Source organism: Miniopterus schreibersii (genome assembly GCF_964146895.1).
Source record: "Miniopterus schreibersii genome assembly, chromosome: 3".
NCBI lineage: Eukaryota > Metazoa > Chordata > Mammalia > Chiroptera > Miniopteridae > Miniopterus > Miniopterus schreibersii.
The window spans coordinates 12542905-12569726 of NC_138103.1; the positions used below are offsets into that span (position 1 = coordinate 12542905).

The window sequence follows — 26822 nt, forward strand, 5'->3', positions numbered from 1 at the left end:
CTCCAAATTCTTTCTTCCCTCAGCACCCAGGCCATCCTTCCCTTTGTCTGAAACACTCTCACAGCTCTCTCTGTGGCTTCTTGGCTTTCGGCTCTTAACTCTCTTCTTAAATGTCACCTTCACAGACCCTGAACACCCTGTTTCCCCCTGCATCCCAGTCACTCTCTTCCACATAATTTATCTTCTTTACAGCTCCCTATTTGCTTACTTGCACATGATCTGCCTCCCCTGCATAGTAAGACTATAATAAGTACCTTGAGAGGCTCATGTCACCCCCATCTGTTTTACAGTACCTACCATCCAGAGCACTGCTGGATACCTCTGTGTTGGATGAATGAATGAACTCCCAGGAGCACGCAACTGAAATGGCCCCACGAGCAAAGTGGAGCCTGGGACCTATACTCCTGTCACCTTCCCCTCCCAGCCATCCCAGAGACCACAGCAGCACAAGAGGTAGCCAGCTTAGAAAAGTTTAATTGCTTAAAATATCCCTAGGCATGTGCGGGCCAGCCCCTGCGGAGCTCATACTCCCTTAATCAGGCTATCAGTCTGTGATGCCCCCTTCTCCTGGCTTCAAGCCTGTGGAGCAGGGTGACTGGGCCCAGAACCCTGAGGCTGGTGCTGCTCTAAACGGCCTGACAGGGGGCCAGCCCCCAAAGGCAACCGACCAGAATTGGGGCAGCAGGCAAGATGAGGTGGCATGTAATCACTGAAGGTTCTGGACAAAGGCAGTCCAGGTCAGCGTAGGGAAACAGGGAGCCCAGGGCCTGCCCAGGGATGTGCTACTGAACCCCCACCCTCACCCCACCCGCCATGCCTCTGGTTCCACATGCTAGCAGGCAGCTGAGGAGAAGTGGGCAGTACCAGAGAAAGCAGAGGTGCAAACAATCCATGGTTGCTTTAGCAGGGCCCAGAGGGCATGGAAGTGCTCAAGGCCCAAAGAAAGCCAGGGTTTCTGGGATGAGTTGTGCCAGAGCCAAGAGGTGCCTTCCAGTTTGAGGGTAAGATGTGAGGTGTGCAGGGGCACTAGGTGGTTCTAGGAAGTGGTAACGGCAGGTGAGGCAGAGGTGACTTGGTGGGCAGGCTAGTCCTGGGGAGATAAACCAAGAAGTGAGTGGGAATCGAGGGGCTGTGGGGAAGGGCGGAGGCGCGTGCTCAGGGGGAGCAGGGGTGTGTGTGCCAGGGCCCCTCACTCACCCACTCGTCCTCGTCCACACCTTCAAAGGAGTCCTGGGGGAGCGGGTCCTCCCGATTTCCCAGCTTTGCTACCATGGCATTCAGCAGCTGGGAGAGTGGACAGGAGAAGGGGTGGGAAGAAAAGAGGACCCTGAGAAGGTCAGACCCCACTTTGAACCCCGTCAAGGTTGTGAAAATGCCATTGTCATCAGCGCCCCAACAAAGCTGATGGTTTTCATTGTAGAAGACAGCTCTGTGGATGGAGAAGCCGGAGACAGACAGGCTGTGACACGCAGCACCCGAGTCAAAGGGCAGCTGTCTCTGCACGTTGCCTCAGAGGCTCAAGTGTGCACCAGGGTCCCAAATGCACTTGGGTCCAAAACCTCTGGTTCTGGTTAGGTTGGGACAGACCAGGGCAGGGCCTCTCTCTGCCATTCCCTGGCTTCCCGAGCTGTGTTCCATAAGTGGCAGTAGAAAACCTCAGGGCTCTGGAAGGTCTCCCCTTCCAGCTCTCCAACTGAGAGGGGTGTGACACTGGCTACTGTCCCAGTGTGGGTCCGGCTAAAGAACTGAGGGGACCCCGTGCCCTCCCCACAGCCAGCCCTCTCCTGTGCCTACCTCTTCCTTCTTTTGCTGGTCTGACTTCTCTTCCAGGTAGACTGCTGAGGATGGGGCCCGCCGAGCAGGGGCTTCACGGGGGGCCTGGCTCACTGGGGCAGGGCAAGGACAAGCATCAGGCATAAGAGTCCCTTCAGTTGGAGACCTATGCCCAACCCTTTGGAACCAGCCACCTAGGGGAGTCTGTGGCAGAGACCCCCAGAGGTGGCATTAACAGCTACTCAGCCCTCTGTTCCCAAGGCCTACCCTGAAGAGCAGGCTGCGTGCATGCATGAGTATGTGAGTGTGAATGTGTGTATATTGGGGGTGGGCACTTGTGATGGCAACATAGAACCTGGGCCCTGCCCTCCAGTGGCTTAGAGACTGAGCCTGGAGACGTGGCCACCCCATCCTTAGGAGTACCAGAGGTTTCTGCACGCCAGCAGGGACAGAGGATCTGCCTTCTGCCCTTTCTCTAACCCCCATCCACTCCCTGCTTCCTACCCACCCCAGTCCCTCTTCTGACCTGGGGTCATGCCAGGGGGCTGCAGGCTGAGAAGGCGGGGCTGTCTGTTAGCACCTCCCAGCCAGTCTTTGGCACTGAGCGCTGGCTCCCAGCTCACGGCCGTGTCTGGGAACACATCATCCTGGAAGAACTCTTTCTGCAGGGAGGAAGGGACTGCCCTGAGGCACTGGCCAGAGACCCAGGGCACACTGGCATGCATTGGGAGTGGGGCATGGCAAGACCTGGACCCCAGTCTGGAGTTTCCATGAGTTCCAGAATCTCAGCAGGGAAGGGAACAGGCGCCCCAAAAAGCAGTGAGGGGGCCAGTTTTGGGTCAGGGCCAGTTAGGCCTCAAAGCCCCTGACAGGGACTGGGTATTGGCATACTGGGCCCCATCCTCACCCTGACTCTGGGCAACCGGAAGGCAACAGGCTCCAAGGAGGTCTGGCGAAGCCGCAGGCATCGGGCAAACTCTACTTCGCGCACATCACACTCTGTCTTGGGCAGGAGCGCAAAGCCCTGAGGGGGTAAGAAAGTCATGCTGGGGTGGAGCCCAGCTGGGCACCTAGAACCCCAGGGTGCCAGCACCCTTCACTTAGGAGCACCAGGACCAAGGCCCATCTCTGGACAGATAGGTCACGGCTGTTACATGTTTAACTGGCTGGCTCTCTGGAGGAAAAATGCCCTGATGTGTAGTATTTGCCTATTTCCATAGTTTGAAAACTACTGCCATGGCTGATTTCACCGACTTGTTGCATAGAGATGTAGGAAGGAATACGCAGCAGCATGCCACCATACAGTATTTTCCATCAGACAGAAATGACGGATGTAAATAACCTCAATGGCACAAAGATAATAAAATCAGGTAAAATAATTAGGAAATGATAAATTGAGTATTTATTGCCTTCATTTTTTTAATCCTCACCTGAGGATGTTTATTGATTTGAGAGAGATAAGGAGGAAGGAATGGGGAGGGAGGGAGGGAGAGAGAGAGAGAAAGAGAAACATCGATTGGTTGCCTCCTATACATGCCCTGACCCGGGACTGAACCCCCAACCTAGGTGTGTGCCCTGACCAGGAACTGAACCAGCAACCTTTGGGTATACAGGACAACACTCCAACCAACCGAGCCACACTAGCTGGGGCTTGCCTTCATTTTTAGTATAACTCATGTGCAGGTTCACATAACTTAACTTCATATAGTTTAACTTTTAATAATGGTTGACTTTATCAACCAGCTCCCGGGAACTGCTGAGCAAACCCCACACGCCCCTGCACTTCCCAATATGGCCACAAGAGGGCGGGGAAGCCATGTAGTGCCAATTAGGGAAGGAGGATGGGGGTGGGGATGGCACCTCAGGGCTCACCTTGTGGGGGTCAGGCGAAGTGAAGCTGTTGCACTCCAGGAAGAAAGGGGCCTCCGCGAGCAGCTCATACAAAAACACGCGGGTGTCGCCCTGATGGGTGGGTAGGTGGGAGAGAGGTGACCAACTAAAGCTGCCTTCACCCAACCTCCCCTCATCTGCCCACCACCCCTACCTGTGCACCCCAGCTTACCTTACCCGTGAGTAGCACCAGGCCGGTGTCCTGGTCATAGCTGGGCAACAGGGTGGAAGGAGCCACATCCAGCCCCAGCACTGCCAAGGGCCCACCAGCCAGGGCCCTGGCTGAGTACAGGAGTAGCTGGCGCTCACTTCGGCTGCAAGGGGGGCGGGCACAGAAACAGGCCATATTGCTGGAGGGGCATGAGGCAGGGCAAGGACTCCAGCAAGAACCCTAATCTTGTTGAGCTGCGGGCCTCAGGGCCAGAGGAGGGTCCTCTGCCCATCCTCCATTGTGATCTAGCCCTTAGAACTACTAGCTTGGCCTAATGCAACAATGTCCTAACCTGTCCCCACCTCAACCCCTCCTCCCTAACTACTGCCCCCCTCTGCTACCCTCCAACCCTCCTCAGCACAGTTCTGGCCCTGGCACCTGTTCCATGGCTGCTGTGGCCACTAAATCTGGACTTTTCTCCCCAGGGTCTGTTTCCCACCCTCTGCTCCAGTCAGGCTGGTCAGCTTTCTGGCCTTCCCACCCACACTTGATATCCTCTGGTTACTAGTCCCTTTGTGACCCAGTTTAGAGATGAGGCCTCCCTTAGGAGGCTCTCCCTGATCTCTCCTCCAAAGTGACAAATGCCCAATCCTTGGTCCTCTTCAGTAGGCTTGCTTCTGTGTTTTGTGCACTTCAACTGGTCCCCACCAGGCATGGGCTCCTTGCAGCAGGCCCAGCTTCTGTTCCTCTAGGTCCCCAGTTGACTCACTGTCCCCCCCTTCCCACCACCCTCCTTCCTTCCCATCCATCCATCCATCCATCCATCCATCCATCCATCCATCCATCCATCCATCAATAAGTGATGGATAAGGACAGCTTCTGCATGCCTGACAAGTGTGTGTCTGGGGGTGGGGGACACAGTGGCTCCTGAAGTCTGGGAATAGGGATGGTAGTTTCTGAGTCCTCACCTGTCAAAGCCAGACACCAGTAAACAGTGACCACCACACACCCAGACAATGCGGGCTCCACGGGCGCCCTCGGGCCCTGGGCCTTCCTGTTGGAACACAGCACATTAGAACCAGCCAGGCTCCCCACTAGGCCTGAGGACTGCCCCATTCCATCTTCCTTACCTGCAGGGGCTCAGGGCTACTCCGGGGCTCATAGACCCGCAAGCATCCATCCTTGCAGACAGTGGCCAGCTGCTGACCATTGGGACTCCAGGCCAGGCTAAATATCTAGGGACAAGTGGTGATGTGAGAGGTGGCCTCTTCCCCTGTGGCTGGGCGCTTGCCTCTACAGCTATCCTACCTGGTCCCGGTGGCCCTGCAGCCTCAACCGCTCGACTCCAGCCTGAAGGTCCCAGATTCGAATGGTAAGGTCATAGGAAGAGGAGGCCAGCAGGTCGGACGCCAGGGGGTGGAAGCGCAGAGAGTAGATCTTCTCTGTGTGACCTGGGGACAAGGCATGGGGTGCTACTGAGCTCCTCAGGAGCCACTGCTTGCCCTCCCCCCAAAACCAGGGCCCACCTGACCTGTGAGCACAGCCTCTGGCGTGGTAAGCACCTCCTCCAGACCCTCTGGGGGCACTCGCCACAGACGAATCCTGGCGTCTTCCCCCGCTGCAGAGAGCAAAGGCTCATCACTCCTGGGCCCAAGACACCCAGGCTCCCCCTGCTCACATTCAAGATCCTGGGACCCTCCCTCAAGCCCAGCACCCAGCCTCCTTACCCACAGCAAGGCGGTGGGGGTCAAAGGGGTCCCAGGCCAGATCCGTCACGGCTGTCCCATTCTGAAGGGTGGGCAGCGCTGTGTCAGGCAGGCGGCCAGGCTTCTGAAGCTGTGGGAGGGAGTCCTGTTAGTAACAGGCAGGGCTGCAAGGAAAGTAGCATGTCTGAGTCCCCGCCCTCTGTAGCCGATGCCCCATTGCTGGGTGGCCCAAGCTCTCTGCCTTAGCCTCCTCATGCTCTGAGCCTTAAGTGCCAACCATGAGGTCACAGAAAGTGGGGGCGGGGAGAAGTGTGTAGTGGAAAGAGCTCCAGCTTGGGCCTCAGGTGGCCTGGGTTCAAATCCCCAGCTCCACCACTTACCCAGCTGTGTGACCCGGCAGGTCACTAAACCTCTCGGTGCCTCACCGCTCTCATCTGTAAAATGGGGATAAGAATGGTACCCCCACATGGGGCAGCTGGGAGGATCAAAGGGGACACTGGGTGGGTGCCTAGCACATGGTTTGTGCTCAGAGAACATGGGCTGGTGTGGGTACCCCATGCCTTCAGTGTCCCATAAGGACTTGGGGGCAGCTGTAGTAGGGTGGAGCCCTCACCTCTAGCACAGCCACCTGCCCGCCGCTACTGAGCAGGGGCACGGCCACACGCAGCTGGTTGGCACAGAAGCCGTCGCTCTCACCGGGGGTGGTGAGGTTGAGCCCCTTGAGGTTGGTGATGTGGCTGTCTCGGTGTAGGACGGTGCCCTGAGCATGACGGAACTTGGAACTGGGGCCTGGCGGGAAGCAGGGACACAGAGCCTTATGAGAATGCCCTGCCTAATCACCTTGAGCTGCCCTGCAGGAGGACACCAGGCCAGCCCTAGGTCCTGGCTGCCTGCTCCCCTCGCTGAAGGATCATGCAGGGCGTGCCCAGGTCCAGGCCTCTGCTGGTCAAGCCAACACAACTGGCCCAAAATGGCACCTGGGAATGAAACTCAAGGTATCTCAGTAGAAGCCCAGGGCTCCAGAGAACGTCTAGGCCAACCTCTTCCAGATAAGACTCACTTCATACCGCAGGACATGTGACTCCACCAGGAGGGGAGACAAGGCTGGGGTACAAAAGATGACTGGGCTGGGGGTGGAAGGCTTAGCCTCCCCCTGCCCCCCGCCACTTACCCAGAAGGCTCTGCAGTGACCTCTGGCTGGGGCTGGTGCCAATGCCACTGGTGCTGGAGAGCGAGGGACCCAGGCTAGACGGCGTGGAGGGTGAGATCAGAGAGCTGGGAGGCGAGGAGAAGCCCTCCTGGGGAAAAAGCACCTAGGGTCACTCACAGCCCCTTGGCATGTGGGCCAAAGAGAGGGCATGCTGGGATCATCACTCTGGGCCCCTCCTCCTGGGCTGTGGGACACTGAGCTGGGCATGAAGCCCTGCTCTGAGACGTGGGGAAGGGGCACAATTGCAGATTGTGCCCAGGGGATGGGCTGTAACATGGGGGTTAAATGAACTTCAGACCATGAGGACAGCAAGTGGCAGCTGCTGGCTCCCGGCATTTGTGGGAAGGTGGGTCCAGGGTGATCAAGATCTGCCAATATTTCAAGAGAAGCCAGAAATCTAGATTTTATGGGACAGTCTCACTTTCTACTAAATGTTTGTTCAATTTAGAGACTACTGTGAGGTTCTTTCTATCTGTTATGCTTGACAGCTAGAAAAGGTTAAAGTGGCCATGGGGGCCCTGGCCGGTGTGGCTAAGTGGTAGAACATCAGCCCACACACCAAAGGGTCGCAGGTTGCGAGTTCAATTTCCAGTCAAGGGCACATACCTCGGTTGTAAGTTTGTTCCCTGGCCCCAGTTGGGGTACGAGTGGGAGGCAACCAATCGATGTGTGTCTCTCCCATCAATGTTTCTCTCTCTCTTTCTCTCCCCCTCCCTCCCTTCCACTCTCTCTGAAAATCAAAGAAAAAAATATACTCAGGTGAGGATTACCAAAAAAACCCCAAAAAACAAAAAACAAAAAACAAAAGACCATGGGGGCTCCCACTGTGGTGTTGAGAAGCAGGCAGCCCTGGCACTCACACTGGGGTCCTTGTCGCCTATGGGCGGCTCCGAAGGCTGGACTGCATCAGGGGAGGGCTCTGTAGGGGGCACCAGGTGGGAAGTGAAGCTGCGGTGGGGCTGGCAGGCTGGGTTGAGGCTGACCCTCTGCACCTGTGGGGAGAGGCAGCAGTTGAGGGGTGGGAAGGGATGGGGACACAGGGCAGCTGAGTTAGTGCACAGCTGGACTGTGAGGCCATGCACGGGGCTGCTGTCAGGAGGGCTTCCAGGGGTTGGTGGAGACCAGGAGCGGCCAGCCAGGCCTTGGACCTACCTGTTGGTTGCTCCCAGCCCACCAGGCGTGGGGTTCAGAGGCAGGCATGCAGCCTGCAGTGTCAGGGAACAGGTCCTCGTAGAACTCCACAGCCTGGTGGCAGACAGGCATGTGGTTAGTGAGGCACGAATCCCCCAGGCCCTCCCAGCCCCTCACCCAGATCCCTTTCACCTTGCGGGGCACGTGGTAGCTGATGGGCACGATGGCTGTGTCGCTCAGCTGAAGGACTCGGAGTACCTCACAGCCCATGACAGCCAGCGCCCTCCGGGGCACAAGGGCAGCTCCCCGAAGCACACTCTCCAGGAGGCACTGGGTCACTATTGGGGAAACCATGGGAAGAGAATCAGGGTGGTCAGGGGATGGGAGGGAAGGGGAGAAAAGAGGAGGGAAAAGGAAGAGGGCAGAGGAGCAAAGGGAAAGGGAGGAGGGAAAAAACCAGAAAGAGAAGGGAGGAGGGGGGAGGGTGAAGGGCAGGGCTCACCTGGGTTCAGTGCCAGCTGCTGGGAGGCCACCTCGTAGCAGTACAGCTGGCTTTCACCCTGAAACAAGTCTAGCCTGAAGACCCTTGCTGACTGAACCCTGGTGACCAAGGGCAGCCCCAGGTCCAGTATCAGCTTTCCCATTCCTCTCCAAGGACCTGAGCTACAGAAGCATGGCAGACATCATGAGCTGGGCAATGAGTTGAGCCCTCAGTGGACTTTACCGTACCTGTTCTTCATCAGCACACATGGAGTAAGCACCAGGATACATTCAGTGTTTACAGAGTGCCTACTGTGTACTAACACTGCCCTATTTTCAACTTGTCCTCATGAAGCTGACATTCATGGATGAAGACTTGGAGGCTCAGACGCTGGTGAGAGTGGAGCCTGCCACTAGTGGAGCCTGGGGGGACACTGTTCTAGTTTTCCTTTCTGGGGGTGGTAGCATCCTGTACTCCCCATTCTCCCAGCTGTCTGCTTAGGTCAAATGTCAGGGCCAGGCCTGGCAAGTGAAGGCACTAGGACGTGGGTGGACAAGAGAAGGGGTGGTAAGGGGGTGGTTCCAGCTTCTCCCTCACCTTTCCAGCCAGGACCAGGAGCCCGGAGTCAGGATCCAGCAGGGGCATCAGAGACCTGGTTGAGAGAGAACTGGTTGATGCGTGGAGCCAGCCACTCGTGGGCCAGGGGCAGTAAGGGGAGGCCCTGGGCACAGGGGAGTCATCCCCTTTCTGCACCTCAGCCCCAAACTCACCCCAGGCAGACCCCATATACATTTTGTCTGTGAGCCTTTTGACCCCAGATAAGGCTCAGACCAAGCACCACAGTGGCTGGGAGTGATGTCGCCCCTACAACTACATCCAGATGGTCCCCCAGGACCTTCTGTCTCATCTCCCTGTGCTACCAACACACCAAGCATGCCCCCACATCCCTTTCTTTTCCCAAGTCCTCCATCTGCCTACATGCTTCACTCAGGACATGTGAGGCCCTGGGCACTGGGGAGCCATCCCTTTTCTGCACCTCAGCCCCAATCTCACCCCAGGCAGATCCCATATACATTTTGTCCCTGGTCCCACCTTAGGCAGCCTAGACATCAGGCCAGCATTACAGAGGCAAGTGAGAAGGTGCTGGAATTGGGGAGTTCCCTCCATCCCCATCCAGTGCAGTTGGGTAGGTACGCCAGGTCTGCACTAAAGTTTGGCGGCCATCTCCTCAGTCACCCCAGGCTCCTGGGGTTTTGATGACATCTTAGAGACTCAGACGCCCCCTCAGCACCGACCTTGGGCCCCTGTGCCCAAGCCTGAGTCATGGGCCAGAGCAGGGCCTCCTTTGCTGCCAAGCTTCCCTGCCTCCCTGTTCTTCATCCCCCTTGTTCCCAAGGCAGGCCTGGGGAGGAGTGGTGGCCAGGAACATGGAGAACAGGCTGGAGGCTCTGCGCACCCCTGCTGCTCTGTGCCCATCTGGTCTTGGCCAATGGTCTGTTGCTGCCCAGGGATTTACGAGGACCCTCCTCAGGCCCTGCAGAGGCCCCTTTGCAGCCCCCAGCCCTGTGAGTCTGCCTTCTATCCTCTAGCCTAGGGTCTGAGGGTGAGGGGGACCCAGAAGAACTCTGGCAGGTGCCTTCATCCATTTGTTTCTTGCTCCTGGTCTTGGTCTCATGTCCCTGGGGACCCACAGACTTGAGTCTCCACTTCAACACCTACCCCCACACAGAACCCTGTCCTCACTGTGGTCCCAGTGGTCAGAGGTCACCTAGCTGTGGCAGCTGCCTCCATCCCTTGCCCAGGCAACAAAGGGCCTAACCCTCTCCTCCCCTGCCTGTCTACCCCTCCCAGCCAGCTTCTCAAAGCTTGCCTGCTGACCACCTACCCCCATACCACACACACCCTGCTGGAAGCTACAGAGTGAGCTGAGCAGCTGGGTGGGGCCTTGGGTGTCTCCACAGCTTCCTGGAGGATCTTGGGCCAGTCACCTGTGAGTAATATAGCCTCTAATTACCTCAGGCCCGGCAGGGTAAGCTGGACTCAGAACTGCCCTTCTTGACCTGGTCTGACCACTGCCTGCCTTGGGGGAGGGGCCGGGCAGGAGAGACAAAGTGAATGTGTGGCCTGGGGTGCCCCCACACTGATGCTGGCTTGAGAGGTTGGAACCAGGTCCCTACAGCAGCTCTAAAAGGACTCTCGCTAAATTCATTCTCAATCATTCATTCCTTAGGTAAACTGGTCTATGCCCAGCCCTTGACTCCACCTACAGGTGCAACTGGAGGTGGATGCAAGACCCCACTTCTGACCTCAAGGAGCTCCCAACCTGGAGAGGCAGTCACAGTCCACAGATAAACATGTGAAGGGAAAGTTCTCTGAGGACACACAGCAGAGAGCAGAGATGTTCCTAAGTCCAGGGGAGAGAGTTCCAGGCAGAAAGAGCAGCATGAGCAAAGGGCCTGTAGCAGGTGGGTGCATGGCCTATTTGAGGAATAAAGAGGACAATGTGGCTGGTGGCCTGGGCAGTGAGGGTGAAGGGTTGAGGCTTGGAGTGGGGAGGGTAGAGGCAAGAAAGGATGGGGTCTGGTGCATCAAAAGTGTTCTGCTTCCATCAGACAATGAAAAGCTGATGGCACATCTTAAAAAAACAGGAATAGGAGCAGATGTGCACTGAGCAGAGATCACCAGGTAGAGGTGGGTAGGAGGAGTGGAAACAAGAGGTGATGGGTTCAGGGCAGAGTCTGAGGTCAAGTTTGAGGCACTTTCTGCTGCCTTGGTGAGAACTGGTGGGACTGTGGGTTCTACCACAGCACTGATGGCTCCCCTGTGCTCTAAACTAACCTCCTTAAGAATGACCTGGCCTCCCTGCACCACTCCTCCCACCCCTGTCAGTCCCAGCTGGCCAGCCTACTGACTCAGGAGCTGGGGGTGAGGGGGCAGGAAGTCACAGAGGGCAGGGCTGGCTCCTCCAACAGGTCAAGCCAGTCTTCCTCACCTCAGGCAGAGCTATCTGGGCAGCTCAGTCAGGCGGGAGCACCTGCCTACCAAGGCACTGACGAGGAAATGGGGTCATGGCACCAACTCCAAGGTCTGGCCAACTGCTAGCACGGGCCTGACCCCAGGCCTCATAAAGAGAGCCAAGCTGGGTCTGGGTCTGGAATGCAGAATAAAGCCTCTGCCTGGCAGAGGACCAGAGGTGGTGAGAACTGGCACAGTCATTTCTCCCACTGCCATGGCACATGGGGAGGACTAACATCTGGGTCCGCCACTGAAAAGGGCTCTGAACCAGGTCTGGTCTAGCACTCAGATCTGCCCCCTAGCCCTGAGTCCAGGTCTCAGAAGATGCAGGATGATGGTGGTACAGAGTGGATCAAGTTGGGGAAGGGTCAGTCTCTGATAATTCCATTAGCTTTCCCAATATTCCTGAAATTAGCACAGGGAGTACTGGGGTGTGCCTGCTAGGGAAAGCAGCTTCAATAGGCCTTCTTTGGTTCTCCCCACCAGCCCACCAATCTAGACATCTTGGCATTGCCACTGATCGAAAGCAGTCCAGGTCCCTCGGATCTGTCTGTCACCCAGGCTGGGCAGCGGGGAACCCCTTGGACCAATCTCTGCCTCACACTCCTTAGCTCCCTCCCTCAAAGAGACTCCATGTAACCAGGTTCTAAAGGGAAACCATATGAGAAAAGGATGGGCAAACTGGGGAGTGGTTTTCTGGAAGCTGCCCATGAACCTCTTGGTGGATGAAAGCATGGTGCAAGATCAGGGCAGGAGATGGACCATTTAGGCAGATGGGGTCTCTCCATCATCGAGAACTGGCTGCAGAGGTAGGAGGATTTGGGGCCTGTCAAGACCTTTTCTTTGGGAAAAGTCCAGCTGGAGGTCCTCAGAGCACCTCCTCCCTCCTATAGTATCTGTGGACACTTCTGAGGGCGTTAGGGGACACAGGACCCAAAGACAGAGGCACACAGACAGTCTAACCAGAGCCACATGGTACTAACTGCAAACCCAAATGCTTCAGGAAACTGAGTGAAGTAGCCTCATGTGAGACGACTGGGAGTGGTGGGGACTGGGGTGACCTGTGAGCCTGAGGCTTGGTCAGAGGGGGCAGCTGCTACTTGGCTCTAGCTGAGAGTTCCTGTTCAAAGCAAACTGGGAAGTCCCACTTTAATGTGAAACCACCGGATTTTTAATGTTTGAAATGGCATCAAAGTTTTGAAAAGTCCCATACAGGCCAAATGAAACACACCCAAGGGCTAGCTCTGGAGCAGGAACACAGGTTTGAAAGTCATGCTACACATCCACAAATATCAAGATAATCGAGGGGTGCAGGTGTGGGGTGCAGACCCCTGCCTATCCTGAAAGGGTAGGGAAAAGGCCCTAAGGAAGCTAGGAGCTGACAGGAGAAGTCTGGGAGGTGCGTTTTGCAGCTGGACTCTGCTTAACTCATTAGCAACTGGTCATGGAGGTTGTCCTGCCTTCTGGAGGTGATCAAGTCCTGCAAAGACCACCTGTCTGTCCCCCCCTGGCTGGTGTGACCCAGCCTCATAGGACAAGCCCTCGGGGGCCCTCTGACACTCAAGCTGACCCAGGCAAAGGCCCTGGCTGTAGGCCGGGCTAGAAAAGGAGGCGAGTGTCCCGGGGCCCTCTGGAACTCAGGAGCTGAGCTAGGTCCCAAAGCTCTGAGGCATGCCTCTGACCACAAACATGTATGGGGAGGAGGGCAGAGCCTTTTCCTGGAATCCTCCAAGGCAGGGGATTTTTTTGGACTAGTCCAGGCCCTGGCACCAGTCCCTCCTGCCTCATCAAGGGCCACTGTCAGCTGCACCCAGGCCCCACCCACGGACGGTGAGGCCCAACCTCCCACCCCATCCCCCACCCTCACATACACACTCTGGCTTTGAAGCTGCCTGTAACTATGGTGCCTTGGACAGATGGTCACTTCTCCTTCCTGTGTCTAAGTCCCTTCATCTAAAATGTGGGAAAGGTGGTACAGGGATGCTCACAGCCCTGAAAGCTGTCATGGCTAAAAGGACCCCAGAACTCAGATTTGGAGTTAGAGTTTGTATCTAGAAGGCCCTCAGAAGGGCTCTGTAGGGCCTGCCCAGAAGTTTTTGAAATTGGGATTAGCTACTAACAATAGCACACTAAGATAGTTCACCTAAAAAATAAAATAAAATAAATAAAATAAAATCCAGATTTCCAGTTTCTCTTAAAAAATCCAAAGCTCTGGCACGCTGAAGCAGGTCGTGGGGGCTGAGTCCTTACACCTATCCCCACTCCCCTCCTCCCCTGACTTTCCAGGTCTGCACAGGCTCTGGGGTCTGCTCCTCGAATTTATGTCACCCGTCTGGTGTGTCACAAGCATCGGAGTTTGGGACTCCTTCATCTCACTGAAATTCGCTTGCTTTTTACACGAAAAACGGGAACCTGCCCAGAGTCATAAGACAGACAAGTGGTAGATATGTCTGGGGCGTTGGACTCCTGACTCCAGACAGGGCGAGACAAGACTTCTCCAGCCCGCCAGGTCGGGAGGTGGCGGGTGAGGACCAGGACGCCCAGCCAAATGACCCCCTCAGTGGAGAGGGGAGGCGGGTCTCCCTTGGCCCAGTTCCGCCCCGGCCAATGGGGAGCGACCCCGCCCCCGCCCCGCCCCCCGCCAGCGATAGCCCCTCCCCCCTGCCTTAAAGGCGCGACCCGCCTCCCTCAAGCTGACTCCGCAGCCCGAGCCCGTGGCGGGGGTACGCGGACGCGGTTGCCTCGGGACCCAGGAACCCTCCGGTCTGGCTGGCCGGGAAGGACTGAGGCCGTGGCCCGCCCCGCCCGGCTCCCGCCGCTGCTGTCCGGTGAGTGTCTGCCTGACTGGGGGGGCTACGAACGGGACCTGGGGGGCCACGGGGGCGGCTTATGCACATGCGCCGATCACGCGCGCAGATTCCCTCGCCGCGCGCACACGCACTCGGGGGTCGGGGGGCATGAGTCCTCAAGCCACACCATCACCTGGGCCACCCGGGTTCGGACAGCCCCATGGCCGGGTGCGCCCTCGGACGTATGTACACAGCTCACCAGCCGGCCCGCGGGGCTGCGAGTAGACAAAATAAACACCCCCTCCCTCGCTTCCTCCTCCCACGGCTGGGCCCTCCGGCATGACCAGTTTTATGAATCAAATCCCTTTAAGGGGATGGCTATGCCATAGTCTTCGGTTACTTTTACCTCCTAAAGTGGGACAGTCTGGTTCTGGGCCTGGAGCCCCCAGTGCCCCTTTGCAGATTGGTCCCCTGGGGTCCTGAGGGCCCTTGTCACTCAGGACAGAGCTGGGTGGAGTGGGGCACAGGTATACAGCCCTGGGGAAGTGTAAGCCAGTGGCTGGCAGGTACTGATGCACCATTCCACACCCCCACTGCCACCCCTCAGCCCTGGTCTCCACTCCACCCAGTGCCTGGGGCCCAGGTATTACCATCTTGCCTCTTCCAGAGAAGGGGCTTTGCTTGGGCTTTGAACCCAATGGCCTGGAGCCAGTCTACTCCTTTGTGTCCCAGGGCTGGCAGCACTGGGGCCTGAGGGCTGCCAAGGTCTCCCTGTGGTCACTGGCAGATCAGCTGATTAGTGCCAACCATTCCTTAACCATTACCACACCAGGGTCGCTGACCACTTCTCCCCCTTGAGGCCTAGGGAATGGAGTCTGCAAGGTGGGAAGGAGGAAGAGAAGAGACCGTGACGGTCCCAGTGTCCCCCTGCTTGCCTTTTGCACCAAGGGCAGGTGAGGCTCTGGAGAGAGGCACCAGGGCCCAGGGCCTCCCTCCCCAGGCCAAGAGCTTCTGGGGCTGGGGGACTGAACGGAATCTCAAAGGACCCTCCCCACTTGGCTGGACTTTTGGGTATTGAGGGCATAAAAAGGTGGCTGGGTGGGTACCCTCCGAGTTGGGTCCATTCAAGCTGGTCCAGCAGGCAGTGAAGTCCATTTAGGGCCCAGCTGTTGGCAAAGCCAAACAGCGCTAAGGCAAGTGGGTGGGGGGATGGGAGAGCAGTCCCCTGAGTTTGCTGTCTTCTCCCAGGGGAATCAGGCCCCAGAGCTTCTGTAAACAGAGTGTCAGAGGCAGGAAGAGGGCTCTGGTAATGAGCAGCCCAGCTGGATTCCCTCCAGACCATTATTTGGCCTCTCCTGGGCCCAGAGAGGGACAAGGAGCATACTCGTGCCAGGCTGGGGGCCTGGGCATTGCCTGTCCCACCTCTCCGGCTTTGAGCTGCTGTAAACTGAAACAGCTACCCCTGGGACCTGTGGGTCCAGAGTCAGATGGGACCAGTGTGGGCCAGTGTTCCAGGGCATTTGCTGGGATGGCACCACTCTCTAGACTCTGGAAATGGGGGAGGGGGTTCAACACAAGAAGACCCTTAGACATTGCCCAGACCTCTGCTTTCCCCAGGAAGGCCCTTCTGGCAGGCAGGGCCAGGGAGATGCCCTGGGCAAAAGATGGGTCCACAGTTTCTGGCTCCCATTCCTGACACCCCCCACTACAGCCCTGGGGGAATTGGGACAAGTCCTAGGTAAAGAGAGTTGAGTCCACATGGGGGCTTGTAAGTGGACCCCACCCCTGGGCTAGGCAGCTCCTGGGGACAGGAAAGTGGGGACCCAGCTGGGCCCAGGAGGCAACTTCCACTTCGGCAAGCCAGCCAGCCAGTACCCTCTGGTCACCAGAAAGAAGCATCCCTGACCATTGGCAAGTCCTCAGCTCATGGGAAGGGCAGCAATGCCACCTAAATGGGTTAGTGACCCCTTCTGGAGCCCCTCTCAGCTCTCCTTAGAGTCTTCCCTGGGCTGGGGAGCCCAAGGCTCTGTCTGCACTGCCAAGAAAACCAGCTCCCCTCACTGCTGTGGAATTTGTGAGAGTTCTTGGAGAAGGGGGAGGGTGTGTGTGTGTGTGTGTGTGTGTGTGTGTGTGTGTGAGTGAGTGAGAGAGAGAGAGAGAGAGAGAGAGAGAGAGAGAGAGAGAACACAGCCCACTGGGCGTGTTTTGGGCGTGGGTGTATGTGTGTGCGCGTGACTGGAGCAGGGCTATGTTTGGGGGCGGGCAGGGGTGCTGCGGGAGTCTGCATGCACCGCGGGCGGGTGCGCGGGCTCAGCCTTCTTCCTTTTATCGGTTTCCACATTCCAGAGTCAGCCGGATTGCTTTCCCTTAGCTGGCTGGGCCGCCTGGCCGGCTAGGCCTGCAGGCCTCCCCCGCTTTTCCTCATTCCAGCTTCCCTGGGTATGAGGAGGCTGGAGCAGGCTCCCTTAGACCACCTCGGCTTTAAGGGGTGGGGGCAGGCTAGGAGCCAGTTCTTCTCCAAGGTTGGGGAAGGCCCCCCCACTAGTCTCCTCCAGGGAAATGCAATAAGGCTCTGACATTCCTCTGAGGCTGCCTGAGAGATTTAATTAAGGAGGGAGGAGAGAGCTGGCTTGCATCGAGAAGGGGTTGGGGCTGGGGCAGTCACTGGAGCCTGGATGGGCAGCAATGAGAAGTGAGAGGGGTGGGGGCTGGGGGGTGGCTCCCCATACCAATCTCACCTGCCTGCTGATCAGCTCACAGATCTCAGGAAGGGCCACTTCTGTCACAGGGTAACCTAGATCCCTGGGCATGATGAGCATAAGGGCAAGACCTCCTCTAGGGCTACTTCCTTCTCAGACGCTGTCTAGGCCCCAGACAGCCTGGGCCCAGCTGGCTTGGGGCTAGTGGCCTCCCTTGGTGACTAAGGCCTTCCTCTGGCAAAGTCAGGGTTAATTGCAGGGCTAGGATCTTTCTTGATGGGTGCTTGGCCCTGGGTGGGGACAGGGCAGTGAAGGGGCCGTGTGTCTGAACCCAGCCCTGGTGGCATCACACTTGCGCGTGCCAGCAGTGGCACCTGGACTGGCCCATTTCTAGTTGGGCCGCAGCCACCACATAGCTCCCGGGGCAGCAGGTGTCCTCTCCCAACAGAGTGGCACCTCTCCTGACAGACGACACATCCCACCGCCCTGAGGGCTCACTTGAGTTGTAGATTGGCCTTAGTCACTGATCTTCCTGCCCTGGGCTGACAGGTCTGGTGGCTACCAAGTCACCCACAGGGCCACAGAAGGTCCCCACCCGGGGCCTGGCAGGCTCCTGCTGTTCTCCCACACCTGCTCAGGGATCTTACTCTGACTGGGAGAAACAAGCTGATGTACAGACTGTCCCCTCTGCAGCCTCCTGTCCCAGGGTCTGAGCCCTTGCTGGAGGGGAGACTTATCCAAGGAACTTCTCCAAAACACAGCTTTGCCAGGCCTCACCCCAGACATTCTTATTTAGTGAGCCTGGGGGTGGGAACCAGATATCAGGAACTTTCCAAAGCTGCCAGGGTGATTCTAATTTGCAGCTGGTGTTGAGAAGCCTCTGGGGTTCCAGGTGGGGGATGGAAGCCCAGAAAGGGAAGGGAACTGGATGAGGTCATGAATTATCAGGGTCTTATCTGTAGAATGAGCAGAGCGAGTTGGAGTGGTGGATGGAGTAAGGCAGAGATGCCGAGACCAGTGGGGACCTTTAGCTTAATCATAGGGCAGGGCTCTGGCCCCCACCTGAAGAGAGGGCCATCTCTGAGGAACCTGAGGCTCTGCCCTCTTGGACCCTTCCCTGAAGGCTCAGGAGGACACCCCAACCTCTGCACTGCTGGGCCAGAGGCTGCTTTGTCCACCACATAGCTCCCAGGGATGGGGAAGACGGGTGGGTCCAACCTGGGCCCTGAACCTCCTCAGACACGTCAGCGAAACTGGAGCCAGCTGTCCTGGCCGCCGGCACAGTCCCGCCTGCCTGGGGGGTTGGCAGACTCCTGGGCTGGGCTGCTGCCAGGCCTGGCCTGCAGTGCTTAGCCCGGGTGGGCCAACACTGGGAGCCAGAGGCCCAGGGCTCCAGGGCCCCAGCGCCCCAGGGTCAGGCCTATAGTACCTGACCCCTGCACTCACTCTGCAGCATTGGGCGCAGGAGGGGGGTATGCTGGTCTGTCCTTCCCCAGGAACCACTAGTGAGATGCTTCAGCCTCAGATCTGATACGGTCACCCAAACGCCTGGGTTCCACCCTCTTGCTAATTCCTGCCTGACCCGGGGCCTTTGAGTGAGTGGATGTCTGTGTGCCCCACACTTGGGAGTGGATGGGGGCACTCTGGGTCCCCCTGAGAGCTGCGATGATGGATGTCTTTACTCAGAGCCCTCACTCTGCTCCCCCCCCCAGGTCATATGCTAAAGGGGGTTAGCCAGAAGACAGCTCATCCCCCTACCCCCTCCAAAACTAAAGGCACTCCCCCATCAGGCTGCTCTCCCATGCCCACACCCAAGGGTGAGGTTGGGGGGAAGCCTCTACATGGAGGCCTCACCCTCACCCCAGGGGGCCTCCTGTCTGTGCTGAAAGGGGCAAGAAGCCCCTTTCACAGTATGGCATCCTCCCCCGAGGAGGCTCAGATGTTATGGATAACACCTTCAGTAATGAATGTTGACTGACCACTCAGAACATGCTCCAAGTACAAACTAAACAGCCCTGAAAACCAGGCACTATTACCAGCCCCCCACTTCACAGATGGGAACTGAGGTGAAGGTCCATGGCCAGGCTGGCACAGAGCCAGGCTGCAAACACAGGTAGTCGGACCCTAAAGCACCATCCCAAAAACTGTTCCTTGGAGTTCAGCAAGGCCAGCAGCAGAGCCGAGGCTTCTCTGCCTGCTGCCTCTTTCCACCAAACCATGGCAGGGCCAGGCCAAGGTGAGGCTGTGTTGAATTCAACTGGAGTTCGGATGCCCTGGACCCTGTTGTCCTCTCCCTTCACACCCCACCCCCCCAATGCCAGGACTGCCTCCAGAACTCTCCCGACGTCCTTTGCAGAGAGAAAGGTCCCACCTCCCTGCCTCAGGTCAGCGGATCAGATATCAAAGCCGAGGCCCCTGGTCCTTCAGAGCTGCTGAAATTGTAACAGGCTGCACAAGGGCAGCCATGACCCACCCCACTCCCCGGAGACACCCCCACCCCCAATGCACACACACCAGCATGCGCCCAGACAAGCGAATCACTTCCAGAACTTGTTAGAACTTCCTCATTTGGAAACAAACAGAACACTGGGTGCTTAGGCCAACTCTGGAAGGTGAAGCAGGGCTACTGAGAAACTGAGGTCCACAGGTGGGGACTTGGGAAACTATTAAGGGACAGAACTTGGTCCCAAATTCAGGCCTCTGTCTCCTACCACCTGATGTCTGTCACCTGCCCTCCACAGAAAGTCTGGACCTGCTCTTGGGGACTGTCTGATGTCTGATCTGCTCTTGGCACCTTGTGGCAGAGCCCCTGGAGCCACCAGCCCCCATTTGCTGTTTTCCAAAGCCCCAGTGCCGACTTCTTGGGTGATGGATCCAGGCTCAGGCCAAGGCGCTTGCCCCTGCCTCCTAGGGCCTGGGAAACAGGTTAGCTGCTGCCTGCTGAGGTCTTCCCAGCCCAGGATGCCAGTCACTCTTCCTGATGCAGCTTCTGCTCCCAGCTACTCAGCCAGATTGCCACTCTGGGTTGAGACAGAGCCATAGCAGTCACTGCCTCCCTTCCCCATGATGACTTTGCTGATTAAAGGGAGCAAAGCCCAGAACCCATGCTGGCCCCCCCTCCTCAATGCAGAACAGGGAGCACCCCCAGCAGTGCCCCAGTCTTGGGAGGTGTCTACTATGAAATGTCCTGGGAGACAGATGCAGAAACATAGGTGCTGAGAGAAATGATTGTCTACACCTTACAGCTCCAACACCCATGGCCTAGGGTTGCCTGACTGGAGTGTGAGTTGTTAACCATGACCTTATACAAGTCCTGTGGGAAGCCATCGTCACAGGGGTGATCAAGCCGGCCACATGTAGGGTCCCCTCCCACCCCGAGTCTGGCTGCTCCCTTCCTGACCCCAGCCTGTTCCACCAGGAGAGCTGATTCAGGGGGAGGTGGCTCACCCCCCACGTCCACACAGGAGGTGGGGGACGCTCATAGCCCACATCTGGAGACCAGGCCGAACTCTGAGTCAGTGAGGGTGGAGCAGCCCTCACAGGGGAGGAGGCTGGGTGGGGTGCATGGAGCCCCCTTGAGATGACACTGGCAGGGCCAGGGGTGCATGTGACAGCCGGGAGTCTAGAGAGCAGGGGAGGGGGCACTGGCTAGGGGTCAGGGAAGGCCTCCCTAGCTTCTGAAGGGCAGTCGTCAGTGTTAACTAGTGAGGGGCAGAGGCGGATGGCCCCACTTCCCAGACAAGGAGAACCCTGCAGGTGTGCAGGGCACCCAAACTGGGTGACAGGCTTTTACCTAGAACTGGCCTAAGACCACAGTTGCCTCCCCAGTGATTTGTCTAATCCATCCTGAGACCACCTGCCTGTCTTCCACCTCATATGCCAGGAGCCCACTTCCCTTGGTGAGGGACAGCCTAAAGGATGGCAGTGGGGCAGAAGGCACCCTGGGTGGGGGGCCATGTTACCTGCCTTGGCCTGACAGCTGGCCCTTGTGGGGGAAGGGGAGGCTGAGCCCCAGCACAAAAGGCCCTTGTGTAAGCAGAGGTGCCTGGAAGGGGAGGGGTACTGGCCTCTCTGGGACTGATGGGCTCAGATCATGGAGACTGCTGCTATGGGTGGCCCCCCCCCGCCCCAGAAGCCTGAATGAAGGGGGCCCCGTGCTGTGGCCCCATCCTGTCTTGGGCAAGTCAAGCTACAAGCTGGAGTCTGGAGTGGGGGTGGGGGAGCCACCCCCACACACCCCAGCAGGACTGGGCCTCAAGTCAGGCAGCAGGCCCAGCCACACCTGGACTTGCTTAAGGACCTGGGCTCTGGCTCAGATTTCGTGGTAGTGCAACGGCAGCAAGTCACTGCACCTCCAGGAGCCCCCCTTTTCTGTCATCTGGGAGTGATGAAAATAGTTTCCACCTGGAATGGCTGCTGGGGGAACTACAAGAGGTGGCTGAATGCTCAGTGGCCCTGGCACATGGCAAGGGCTGAGGCTCTGCTTCAGTGCCCAGCCCATAGTGGAACCTAGAAATGGTAGATGAAGGAGTCTGGGGAGTGTTTCCATGTCTGGCACTGTCTCAGGGGCCATCATGCAACCAATGTCCTCCAACTTGAGCCTTGAGTCAGCCCAGGGAGGCTTGGACCCTCTCACCTCTAGTTCTGTCATTGTGCCCAGGAGGGGATGTGAGGACCAGGGTTCCCTCCCTACACCCCTTCCCAGGGATACACCTGCTAATTGCTCCAGCACCTCTGCTCCCTTCCCTAGGAACTTTCCCACTGGCCACATCCTGGCTATCCCACAGCTCCCGTTCTGGGCAGGTCTGACTTCACAAGTGGAAAAACACCGATCCCATAGTTTCCATGTGAAGTCTTCCCGCTGCGGTCTCTCCTCACTTGGAGGATGTAGAGCGTGGCAGCAGGGGCTGGTGTCCTGGGGCAGCCAGCTTCTCTGCTTACGCACTGGGCTGACTGCCTGCCCGTCTCCCCCAGAAGCTGTGGGGAGGGAGCCACCATTCTCCCTGCTTCCCTGTCCACCTCAACAGAGATTTGGGGGTGGAGGGTTGGGGGAGGGCCGGAGCCTGATGCTTTTTGATCACATGTTCTCTCTGAGCCACAGAGAGGTGGGGGGGCTGGGGTTAAGATATAGGTATCCTTTGTGGTCACTGAGTGTTTGGGCGCTAGGCCCTGTTCTGCATGCATCAACCCACTGAAAGCTGGTGACAGTACAGGAAGTATCAACTGATAGCATAATGTGACTGTTCAAAGTCACATAGAAAGGGAGTGATGGGGCTGGGACAGGAACTGGGCCCAGAAACTGGAGAACTGACTCATAACTACAGTGTGTTATTGGATTTGGGGGCAGGGAGTGGCAAGGGGGCTTGGAATTTCCCTCTTGGTCCTTCCTGGCATAGCTGTCTCCTGGGCCCAACTCACAGCTCCTGTCTTTCCTCTCTGCTCCCAGGGACCAAAAGATGCGCTCCAGGGTCCCCCTGACCCTGCTGCTGCTGCTGCTAGCCCCAGGGCCTGGGGTGCAGGGCTGCCCGTCTGGCTGCCAGTGCAATCAGCCACAGACAGTCTTCTGCACTGCCCGCCAGGGGACCACGGTGCCCCGAGACGTGCCGCCTGACACAGCAGGCCTTTACGTCTTTGACAACGGTATCACCACGCTCGACGCAGGCACATTTGCCAGCCTGCCAGGCCTGCAGCTCCTGGACCTATCACAGAATCAGATCACCAGCCTGCCCAGTGGGGTCTTCCGGCCACTTGCCAACCTCAGCAACCTGGACCTCACTGCCAACAGGCTGCGTGAGATCACCAACGAGACCTTCCGTGGCTTGCGGCGCCTGGAGCGCCTCTACCTGGGCAAGAACCGAATCCACCATATCCAGGTTGGTGCCTTCGATGCACTTGATCGCCTCCTGGAGCTCAAGCTGCAAGACAACGAGCTTCGGGCACTGCCCCCACTGCGCCTGCCGAGCCTGCTACTGCTGGACCTCAGCCACAATAGCTTCCTGGCCCTGGAGCCCGGCGCCCTGGACACCGCCAATGTGGAGGCACTACGGCTGGCTGGCCTGGGATTACAGCAACTGGATGAGGGGCTTTTTGGCCGCCTGCGAAACCTACATGACCTGGATGTGTCAGACAACCAGCTAGAACGTGTGCCACCTGCCATCCGGGGCCTACAGGGACTGACACGCCTGCGGTTGGCTGGCAACACCCGTATTGCCCAGCTGCGGCCCGAGGACCTGGCTGGCCTGGCAGCCCTGCAGGAACTGGACCTGAGCAATTTAAGTTTGCAGGCCTTGCCGCATGAGCTTTCGGGCCTCTTCCCCCGCCTGCGGCTCCTGGCGGCTGCCCGCAACCCTTTCAATTGCGTGTGCCCCCTAAGCTGGTTCAGCCCTTGGGTACGGGAGAACCACGTGGAACTGGCCAGTCCAGAGGAAACACGCTGCCACTTTCCACCCAAGAATGCTGGCCAGATGCTCCTTGACCTCGACTATGCTGACTTCGGCTGCCCGGCCACCACTACCACGGCTACAGTGCCCACCACAAGGTCCCTGGCATGGGAACCCACACTCTCATCTTCCAGCCCAGCCCCCACCTGGCAAAACCCCACGCAGCCTGCTGCCAAAGCCCCAAGCCTGCCACCTGCTACCCAGCCCACCGTGGGACCTGACCCCCAGCCCCAGGACTGCCCGGCATCCATCTGCCTCAATGGGGGCACCTGCCACCTGGGGACTTGGGGCCACCTAGCCTGCCAGTGCCCTGAAGCCTTCACTGGTCTGTACTGTGAGACCCTGGTGAGACAGGGGCTATGGCCCTCCCCTACCCCAGCCACACTGAGGCCTGCAGGGCCCCTGCCCCTCAGGATTGAGCCAGTAAGCCCCACCTCCCTGAGGGTAGGGCTGCAGCGCTACCTGCAGGGCAGTACTGTGCAGCTCAGAAGCCTCCGCCTCACATACCGAAACCTGTCAGGTCCCGACAAGCGGCCAGTTACACTGCGGCTGCCTGCCTCACTTGCTGAGTACACGGTCACACAGCTTCAGCCCAATGCCACCTACTCCATCTGTGTCAGGCCCCTGGGGGCTGGGCGGGTGCCTGAGGGCGAGGAGGCCTGTGGAGAGGCCCGCACCCCCCCAGCTGTCCGCTCCAACCATGCCCCAGTCACACAGGCCAGAGAGGGCAACCTGCCGCTTCTCATTGCACCGGCCCTGGCTGCTGTACTCCTGGCTGCCCTAGCTGCTGTAGGGGCAGCCTACTTTGTGCGTCGGGGGCGGGCCGCGGCAGCTGCAGCTCAGGGCAAAGGGCAAATGGGGCCTGGGCCCCTAGAGCTGGAAGGGGTGAAGGCCCCCTTAGAGCCAGGCCCCATGGCAAGTGAAGGTAATGGGGAGACCCCATCTGGTGGGCCTGAGTGTGAGGTACCGCTCATGGGCTACCCAGGGCCTGGGCTCCAAGGGCCCCTTCCCACTAAGCCCTACATCTAAGCTGGGAGTGATGGACTACTGGGCTTGGCTCTCAGCCCTGCTGGGACTGGCCAGCGCCAGTCCTGCTACCAGACCAAGCAGTACTCAGATCCATAGGATGAAGAGGACACATCAGGGCAGGGGCAGTGTGGCTGCAGCAAGTCCCTGCCCCTCTCTGGACCTTGGTCTCCTCATCTAAGATGCTGGGACCCAGGTGAAGACCTCTAAGGAGCCCCCAGAGCCCAAGTGCCTCTGAGGATGACTCTGCCCTGTCCTCTGCAATGTGCAACCTCTGGGGTCGGGCAGGGCAGGCAGGCTCTACCGTGTGCTGGTAACACAGGCCTAGGGCTGCCAGGCCCCCAACCCAAGGAGACTCTGGGGGCCAGTGAAGGAAGCCCCCAGAAAGAGAGCAGAGGGAGAGCAGGGGCAAGGATGGGTGTGTAGCCCAGCCTCAGCCCCAGGGAGTGAAGCAGCAAATGAAACTGGAAAGAAAGACGCTTTAGGAACAAGTTTTGCTTTTGTTTTTAAAAATATATTTATAAGAGATCCTTTCCCATTTATTCTGGGAAAATGTTTTTCAAACTCAGAGACAAGGACTTTGGTTTTTATAAGACAAACGATGATATGAAGGCCTTTTATAAAAAAATAAAAGATAAAATAAACTGAGTGTTTTTCTGGCATGGCTCCAGGGATCCTGGGCTGGGTGGAGGGAGGGTAGGGTGCAGGGTGGGTGTAAAAGGATAGCCCTCTCTGTGGGGACCTAGGGGCCAGGACCCCTCTCCCCAGTGGACACCAGGCCCTGGCCAGCATCCCCTGGGCTTGGGAGGGCTACTGCTGAGGGCCATGGTGGGAAGGGTGGCATTCCCATGAATCCTGTCCTGGGCTGTGCCCACCCAGTCTCCACTGAGATGCCCAGTCCAGCCTCCCAGTGTGAGGACAAAAGCTGGGCAGCTTCCAGCCTCAGCAAAGAGTAACAGTCAGGGCAGCCTTAATCTACCCAGGCCCAGGAGCTGCAGTGCTCCTGTAAGAGGTTCATGGTAGATACATGCCAAGAGGGTCCCCAAGGGTCCCTTCTCAGGGATGGGTGTGACAGGCAGTTCATGCCTGCCTTCCTCTGTGGAGGGGGTGCCTTAACTATGTCCTGCTAGGCCTTCGTGGATGGTGCAGGACCAGGGAGCACACACAGCCCACCCTCTCTGCAGTCTCACTGCCCCTCTGCACGGGCTCCTGCTCCAGCTGCAGAGAAGGGGTGTTAGTTAAGGGTGGCACAGATCCTGAATGGCAGGAGCCCTCTGGTGGGTGAGAAGGCTGCAAGAGACTGTTAGGGGCCAGTGGCCCAGGATCAGGATCAGAGATCTGAGTCTGGCCTGTGGAGACCTGGTGGCCTATGATGTCCCTTTACTCTCTGCAGTTGCGATATGCCTGGCTTTCCAAACCCCTGGAAGTCGGAGTGTTTTCCAGGAAGACCATAGGCAGGGGCAGGACCAGGGATGGTGCTGGAAGCTTGGGGACAGTGATAGATACAGAGCACCTTTTCCTAGTACCTTTCAGATGGTGGGCCCTCCAGATGCTGGAACAAGCCTTTCCGAGGCCCTATGCCTGTGTCCCTCTGTGGGTCCCAGCCCCTAGCTCCTAGCCTCAGCCTGGCAAAAAGGAGGTAGTTCAGTAAGGCCTGGGGAACAGGCCCTGTGGCTTGGGGCGTTGATGTCAGCTCCAAGTCAGGCCCGGCCACGCGAGGCTCTGGATTCAATTATCAGCTGCTGAGGGTTCTGGCATGAGAAGGGAGGAGGCAAGCTACGAGGTTGTAGGGGCAGAGGGTGGTGGCAGTGGGCCTGGGTGGGGCCCCATCTTCCTGAGCCAGCAGCAGCAGCCCAGGTGGATTTCCTGTGGGCCTGGGTCTCATTACTGGAGCGGCTATGCTGAGGCCTGCACCCCCCCCTCTCGGCAGCCCAGTCAAAGGGGCCATTGTGGGCCTGTGGGCCGCTGCTGAACACGGTGGCTGCTGAATAAATGTTTTCCCTGAGAAGCTAAACCTGGCCTCACGGGCCAGCAGGGGGTGGGTGGGACCTAAAGAAAGGGGGCTGGTGTGAGCCCTCCCAGAAACACTACTTGGAGTGTCCATCAGATCAGGGGCTGGGGAATAAAGGAAGGGGCAGGGGCTGAGTTGGGGAGGCCAAGTCACGATGCAGCCCCTACTCAGGGTGATTCCAATGGCTCCGGGCCAGGACCAGGGATGGATGTGGAGAAATGCCAGCCCCAGCATTGTTGGGTCCTTGCTGCCAGAGGCCTGGTGCCACATGGGCTTACACACGTTCCCATTTCATACCCAATGACCTGTCTATAGGGAGACAGGCTAGGAGAAGAGAGACAGCAGCTTGCTCACAGCAGGCGGGGACTGGTCCTAACACCCAACACCCACTCCCTGGCCCAGGAGGGCATTTCGAGCCAGGTGGGGAGGGTTTGGATCTCCAGGAGGGGATGGGGCCACTGAGCAAAAGCTACTCAGGCAGGCAGGGGACACTCAATCTC

The 26822-nt window shown here is 58.1% G+C and overlaps 2 protein-coding genes across 2 annotated transcripts in view; one reads left to right on the forward strand and one right to left on the reverse strand.

Moving 5' to 3' along the window:
- Nucleotides 1-455: 455 nt before the first annotated feature.
- The window catches only part of LOC308555143 (coronin-7), a 55894-nt gene continuing 29527 nt past the window's right edge, over nt 456-26822 (reverse strand). Inside the window, exons 10-28 of the mRNA XM_081133026.1 lie at nt 8940-8994; nt 8364-8421; nt 8054-8199; nt 7883-7975; nt 7591-7722; nt 6692-6818; nt 6134-6309; nt 5542-5650; nt 5346-5432; nt 5123-5265; nt 4945-5049; nt 4783-4868; nt 3836-3977; nt 3646-3735; nt 2681-2797; nt 2300-2435; nt 1795-1886; nt 1198-1284; nt 456-1090 (exon numbers count right to left, since the gene is read on the reverse strand). Coding sequence (XP_080989152.1) covers nt 1085-1090; nt 1198-1284; nt 1795-1886; nt 2300-2435; nt 2681-2797; nt 3646-3735; nt 3836-3977; nt 4783-4868; nt 4945-5049; nt 5123-5265; nt 5346-5432; nt 5542-5650; nt 6134-6309; nt 6692-6818; nt 7591-7722; nt 7883-7975; nt 8054-8199; nt 8364-8421; nt 8940-8994 — 1987 coding nt within the window. The 3' untranslated portion in view covers nt 456-1084. The remainder of the gene's footprint in view (nt 1091-1197; nt 1285-1794; nt 1887-2299; nt 2436-2680; nt 2798-3645; nt 3736-3835; nt 3978-4782; nt 4869-4944; nt 5050-5122; nt 5266-5345; nt 5433-5541; nt 5651-6133; nt 6310-6691; nt 6819-7590; nt 7723-7882; nt 7976-8053; nt 8200-8363; nt 8422-8939; nt 8995-26822) is intronic.
- On the forward strand, nt 14053-24932 carry VASN (vasorin). The gene is made up of 2 exons (XM_081131652.1): nt 14053-14185; nt 22292-24932. Exon 2 carries the CDS (start codon nt 22302-22304, stop codon nt 24312-24314), a length of 2013 nt encoding a protein of 670 aa, XP_080987778.1. The 5' UTR covers nt 14053-14185; nt 22292-22301; the 3' UTR covers nt 24315-24932.